Source organism: Octopus bimaculoides, chromosome 3 (genome assembly GCF_046866305.1).
Source record: "Octopus bimaculoides isolate indiv1 chromosome 3, ASM4686630v1, whole genome shotgun sequence".
In the NCBI taxonomy this organism is placed as follows: Eukaryota; Metazoa; Mollusca; class Cephalopoda; order Octopoda; family Octopodidae; genus Octopus; species Octopus bimaculoides.
Window position 1 is genome coordinate 122,495,684 of NC_142930.1, and position 7,500 is coordinate 122,503,183.

At 34.8% G+C, this 7,500-nt stretch overlaps 1 protein-coding gene across 5 annotated transcripts in view; it reads left to right on the forward strand.

Moving 5' to 3' along the window:
• Positions 1 to 7,500, forward strand: part of LOC106873942 (uncharacterized) — a 66,408-nt gene that overhangs the window by 27,660 nt on the left and 31,248 nt on the right. For 3 of the 5 annotated variants that reach the window (XM_089349551.1, XM_089349554.1, XM_089349555.1), the window contains 4 exons: positions 1,740 to 1,850; positions 2,879 to 2,989; positions 4,983 to 5,093; positions 7,410 to 7,500. The exon at positions 7,410 to 7,500 is cut by the window's right edge and continues 20 nt beyond it. In XM_089349551.1, the coding sequence (XP_089205677.1) occupies positions 1,740 to 1,850; positions 2,879 to 2,989; positions 4,983 to 5,093; positions 7,410 to 7,500 (424 nt within the window). The remainder of the gene's footprint in view (positions 1 to 1,739; positions 1,851 to 2,878; positions 2,990 to 4,982; positions 5,094 to 7,409) is intronic. The other 2 variants (XM_089349552.1, XM_089349556.1) reach the window with 1 other exon arrangement.

Here is a 7,500-nt window from a genome sequence, read left to right on the forward strand (position 1 = left end):
AGGAAAGCTCTCATTTGTACAATAAATGAAATGCAAACGCTTAATACTAATCATTCAAGTTAAAGGTATGATTCATCTAAAATAATATCTGTGGACTAGTGGTAAACATCTTTATTAACAGAAATACATATAAAAAGATAGTGTTATTAGATAAATAAATTCGAACGCTAAACATTATTAATAAAATAAACGGCATCACTTATCTTATCAATGATCTCTTGTGAACTCAAAATTATATTTATATACATATATTATTTATTATAAAATTAAATTTGATAGTACTAAATTGAATATTCCTGTATGTTTGGAATTTTACATTCCCTTATATATTGTAATATTTCTCTCTCTCTCTCTCTCTCTCTCTCTCTCTCTCTCACACACACTATATATATATACATATACATATATATATATATATATATATATATATATATATGCAGAATCACTGGCGTGGCTGTGTGGTGAGAAGCTTGCTTCTCAAGCACATGGTTCTGAATTCAGTTCCACTGCGTGGCACTTTGCACAATTCTACTATAGCGTCGGGCCAGCCAAGGCCTTGTGAGCGGAGTTGATAGACGGAAACTGAAAGAAGCCAGTTGTATACATCATTTTTCCCCCTCTCGTTCTTCCTCTTTACTACTACGTATCTCGCTTTACCCCTCTCGTTCTTCCTCTGTTACTACTACGTATCTCTTTCCCCCACCCTCGTACTTCCTCTCTTTCTCTTTTCCTCTAGTTGCTCACCTATTCTTCTACTTCCTCCCTTTGTTTCTCCCTCTACCACTCTCTCTCTTCCCCTTACACCGGCATGGTCACATGCTTCCGGTCAATAATCCTTTTCTTCCGAGCAAACACGCGAACTACCTCGTCCCTACTTTCAAGTTCGTGCCTCACAGCGTTCATACACAAATAATTTTTCTCGTCTGGCCGTAAATCCTTTTCTGTTTGTTTTCCTGTCTTGTTTTGTGTCCGCCACTACATTCCTCCATGGCAAGATTTAATTTGTGTATACAAATTTAATTTGCGGTCCATGGGAAGAGCCGTTTTAACGATGCGTCCTGCCCAGCTCTTCGAAACGCCGGTGTTAAAACGGGGGTAGCTGATGAAGTAGAATGTTCTCTATGTGGCTTGTGTGTTTTCTCGTCTACGTTTTGTTTGCAATGTCCTGTACCCAGATATGCACCTATACATACAGGTGGATGTCGGTATGCACATACCTGTACGTATATATGCATATACTCATTTACTATTTATATATATATATATATATATATATATATATATATATATATATATATATATATATATATATATATATATATATATATATATGTAATTATGTGTGTGTGTGCTTATATCAGCCCCCCCACTATTCTTGGCTACAAATAAGTCACCAAATAAAAATAGTATTATGCTGACAAGTAATAACTCATGGGGTCGATCTCTCGGATTAAAACCCATTAACGCGGTGCCCCAGCATGGGCGCAGTCAAATGATTGAAAGAATAAGAGAATGAAGTTTTATGCTTAACATTTTTAAAAATCCTTTTTTTCATGCTGTAAGTGAGGGAGAAATAGGTGTGACAAGAAAACAAAAACACATAAAGAGTTAGAAGCAAAAATGGAATATACGTAAAGACAATGAAGGGCACATTAATAAAAAGAAAGCCCACTGTTATTGCATTGTAAAAATACATAAGACTGTGAAATAGGAATTTTATTTGTTCTTTTATGCGCTAGTTAATCCATGCCATAGGAGACCTTGCAAGAACGGTGGCGCATGTATTGGAAGAGGACGGAGCTTCAGCTGTAAATGTCGACCTGGATATAGCGGACGTTACTGTCATGCATGTGAGTATAGCATTGAAAACAATCATATTTTATCGCTGTAGATTAACGATGCTTTTACAAGTGTAGAATGAGTTGCAGAGGAGGTGAGGTAGAAGCTTCATTTATGTATGAAAAGGATGTGATTGGATGAATGGCTTTACGTAAATAACGTCAGTGTACAATTTTGGAAATAATTTCGATGTTATGTTGAACAACAAGAACAAACACACACACACACACTCTCTCTCTCTCTCGCACACTGAACTTTTCCTATATTTCTGACGAAGATCTCCGATCGATACGTTAAATCCTCATTTTTTTCTTTCCTTTCCTGAGCGTCTAATAACAATGTACTTATTCCACGTCCTCACGTTGTTTCTTCGTGTTTTTTTTCTTTTTTTCCTTGTTTGTTCATGTTTAAATTGAATATATATATATATATATATATATATATATATATATATATATATATATATATATAGTCGCTCGCGTGTGGTACAAAGCTTGCTCCCAAGCACGTTCCATCTTCCGCAAGTGTCTTCTACTATAGCCTCGGGCCAACCAAAGCCTTGTGAGCGGATTTGATAGATGGAAAAAATATATACATATGTATTTATATGTGTTTGTGTGCCTATATGTGACCTCCCCCAACATCGCCTGACAACCGATGTTGGAGTGTTTACGTCCCCGTAACTTAGCGGTTCAGCAAAAGTGCCTAGTTAAAATAAGTACTAGGCTTACAACAAGTACGTCTTGGGGTCGATTTCTTCCACTAAAACCTTTTAAGGCGCTGCTCCAGCATGCTCGTAGACTGAAAGAATAAAATAATAGTTTTATGCTTAACATTTCCGAAATCTTTATTTTTCATTCTTTGAGGGAGAAATAGGGGAGACAAAAGAAAATTATACAGAGAGAGAGAGAAAAGCAAAAATGAGAAATAAGTAAGGAAAATAAAGGGGGCATTAATAAAAGGAAACCCCACTGTTATTGCATTGTAAAAATACATAAGACTGTGAAATAGGACTTTTATTTGTTCTTTTATGCGCTAGTCAATCCATGCCATAGGAGACCTTGCAAGAACGGTGGCGTATGTTTTAGAAGAGGACGGAGCTTCGCCTGTAGATGCCGACCAGGATATAGCGGACGATACTGTCTTGCATGTGAGTATAACATTGGAAACAATTATATTTTATAGCTATAGATTAACGATACTTTTACAAGTGCAGGCGTATTGCAAAGGAGCTGAGGTAGAAGTTTCATTTAAGTATGAAAAGGAATGTGATTGGATGAATGTCTTGATGTAAATAATACGCGGGCACAACTTTGGAAATCATTTGGTTGGTTCGTTGACCAACAACAACAAACACACACGTACAAACACACACATATACACACTCACACGCACGCACGCACGCACGCACGCACGCACGCACGCACGCACGCACATTCATATTTACATATATAAATATTCATACACACACACATATATACATGCATATATATATATATAAATATATATATATATATAATCACTGGCGTGGGTGTATAGTAAAAGTTTGCTTCCCAAGCACATGTTATTAGGTTCAGTCCCACTGTCTGGCACCTTTCGCAGATGTCTTCAACTATAGCCTCGGCCAACTAAAGCCTTTTGAGCAGATTTGATAGACGGGCACTGAAAGAAGGTCGTTGTATATACAGTTCTAAGATTTTCAAGTGCTGTTAGATCATGTGAACTCAATAAAGCCATCCATTCACAATGGAAAAGGAAAAAGACAAGCAGCTGGCATTCCTGGAGGTATTAATAAGACGCACCAAGTATGAATTCAGGACATCCGTATACAGCAAGCCGACCTTTACTGGACGATACCTCAACTTCAATTCCCACCATCCATATAGTGTAAAGAGAGGGATAGCTTAGTGTCTAAAACACCCGTGCCTAAAACAAAAGAATATAAGTAGCGATCGTAATACACACTACGAAGAAATGATCAAGCTCAATAACGATCTGTTAAGCAACAACTAGCTGAAATGTACTATCCACTTCAACTATGAAGAAGAGAGAAGATGAGGCCAATATACTGTCCACAGTCTGTCTACCCTATGTGAAAGGCCTCTCCAAAAAGTTACGAAAGATATGCGGTCCACATGACATCAGGACAGTATTCAAAAGTAATACAGCACTTCGTAAATATATCCTTCTAGTAAAACCACCAATAGAAGAGAATATGATTTAAGAACTGCGTGTACTCCATCCCATGCAGCTGTGGTAGTTTATACAAAGGTGAAACATGTCGCCTCCTCAAAATAAGGGTAGAGGAACATCGCAAAGCTGTGACACGGGGAAATATTGATAAATCGGGTATAGCTGATCATGTATGGAAAAATGGAAACCACCTCCCCCTGTGGGATGAAGTTAAAATAATAGACAGAGAACACCACTGGAAAATACGAAAACTAAAAGAAGCAGCACATATGCTAGGACACAACAACCTCCTAAGCAGACCGAGTGCAGGTATGGGCAGCATATGGGAACCGGTATTAAGGAAGGATAGAAAAATATTAGATTTATAAGCCTTAAAATTCACTCCGTAATTGTCCACAGGCATATGGTGTAGTGGTTAAGAACGCGGACTACTAAAAGTAGTAACCTGAATAATAATAATAACATCGAAAAATATCTTAGGAATGAGAACCCAGGTTCGAAATTTCCACAAGACACCTGAAGAAGGCTGGAGGGTATATCAACCGAAACGTTGTGTTAGCAACAAACAAGAAGTGGACAAATATCCGTCAATTGTAAATAATGGAAATAATGTATCCGTTGTATATATATATATATATATATATATATATATATATATATATATATATGTGTGTGTGTGTGTGTATGTGTGCATTTATATGTTTGTGCCTATATTTGAATTCCCCCACACCATCGCCTGACAGTCTTAACGTTTCTGGAATTATTTTTTTCATGCTGTAAGTGAGGAAAAACAGGGGAGACAAAAGAAAAACATGAAGAAGGAGACACAAAAATGGAAAATCAGTAAGGGCAATTAATGGGGCATTTTTTAAAGGAAATCTTACTGTTATTGCATTGTAAAAAACATAAGACTGTGAAATAAGACTTTTATTTGTTCTTTTATGCGCTAGTTAATCCATGCCACAGGAGACCTTGCGGGAACGGTGGCGTTTGTATTGGAAGAGGACGGAGCTTCAGCTGTAAATGCCGACCTGGATATAGCGGACGATACTGTCGTGCATGTGAGTATAGCATTGAAATCTATCATATTTTATAACTATAGATAAACGATACTTTTACAAAGGAGGTAGCGTAGAAGCTTCATGTATGCATGAAAAGGAATGTGATTGGATGAATGTCTTTATATAAATAATACGAGGGTACAACTTTGGAAATCATTTCGATGTTATGTTGAACAACTATAACAACACACACACGCATACAACACATACGCACGTACAAACGCACACACATACACTCTAATTCAAGAGAGTTACAGGTTGTAAATCCAACCAACTAAGGGATAATATCTATCCAGTATACTGCTGATACAATACCCAATTATTATTACGTAAGTGTATTTTCATTGCATGGCAATTACACTACTGACTGTAAGAAATGTGTGAGGGTAAAAGTTGTTTTACCCTTAATTTATATGGCAATAAGAAAATGGAGGGGGATGAAGAAGTGGTATTCATCAACTTTTAGACATTATATTATGTCTATTAAATAAATAGACATAATATAATGTCTAAAAGTTGATGAATACCGCCTCATGATCCCATCCATTTTCTTATTACTATATATATATATATATATATATATATATATATATATATATATATATATATAGTGTAGTATATTGCCACTTAAGTGTGGCTGACCCCTAGGGGTGGATGTTACTGTTGCTTTTAGCCCCAGGAGGACATCTCCTCCAGCTGGCTTATCGACACACTACTGTGTCCTGTTTGCCAAGGGAAGTTATCCCTCCCATCATGATCTGTAGCACGAACGGACCCGGGTTTCAGGGTTATTTCCCTTCGTCGGCGTTCGATAGCCACTGATCCTTGATGAGAGAGATAAAATCTTGGCAATCTTATATCTACTTTTCCAGTGAAATTCTTCACTGATATCGAAAAGGTGAAAACAAGCAATGTTAATTCTCTAAATGAAGTATTAACAGTAACTGCACGATAATGTGTAGTATATTGCCACTTAAGTATCGATAAGCCAGCTGGAGGAGATGTCCTCCTGGGGCTAAAAGCAACAGTAACATCCACCCCAAGGGGTCAGCCACACTTAAGTGGCAATATACTACACTTTATCGTGCAGTTACTGTTAATACTTCATTTCGAGAATTAACATTATATATATATATATATATATATATATATATATATATATATATATATATATATATATATATATATATATATATATATATATATGTATATATATATATATATATATATATGTATATATATATATATATATATATGTATATATATATATATATATGTATATATATATATATATATGTATATATATATATATATATGTATATATATATATATATGTATATATATATATGTATATATATATATATATATGTATATATATATATATGTATATATGTATATATATATGTATATATATATATATATATGTATATATATATATATATATATATATATATATATATATATATATATATATATATATATATATATATATATATATATATATATATATGTATATATATATGTATATATGTATATATATATATATATATATATATATATATATATATATATATATATATATATATATATATATATATATATATATATATATATATATATATATATATATATATATAGATAGATAGATAGATAGATAGATAGATAGATAGTCGCTGGTGTCGCTGTGTGGTAAGAAGTTTGCTTCCCAAGCACATGCCTTCGATTTCAGTCCCACTGCGTGGCACCTTGCACAAGTATATACTACTATAGCGTCAGGCCAACCAAAGCTTTCTGAGCGGAGTTGATAGACGGAAGCTGAAAGAAGCCAGTTGTGGATATATATATATATATATATATATCTGTGTGTTTGTGTGTGTGTGTGTGTATGTGTGTGCTTATATCTTCCTCAGACCATTCTTGGCAACCAATTTTGGTGTGTTTACGTCCCCGTAATTTAGCGGTTCAGCAAAAGTCAACAAATAAAAATAGTACTATACAGATAAACAATAGCCCATGGGGTCGAATTCTTGGAATAAAACCCTTTAATGCGGTGCACCAGTATGCGCGCAGTCAAATGACTGAAAGAATAAAAGAATGAAGTTCTATGCTTAACATTTCTAAAATCATTTTGCTATTCATACTGTGAGGGAGTAATAGGGGTAACAAAAAACAAAAACAAAAAAAACTTACAAGGGAAATGGAAAATACTTAAAGACAATGAAGGGCACATTTATCAAAAGAAACCCCACTGTTATTGCATTGTAAAAATACATAAGACTGTGAAATAGGACTCTCATTTATTCTTTTATGCGCTAGTTAATCCATGCCATAAGAGACCTTGCAAGAACGGTGGCGTATGTATGAGAAGAGGACGGGGCTTCGCCTGTAAATGCCGACCTGGATATAC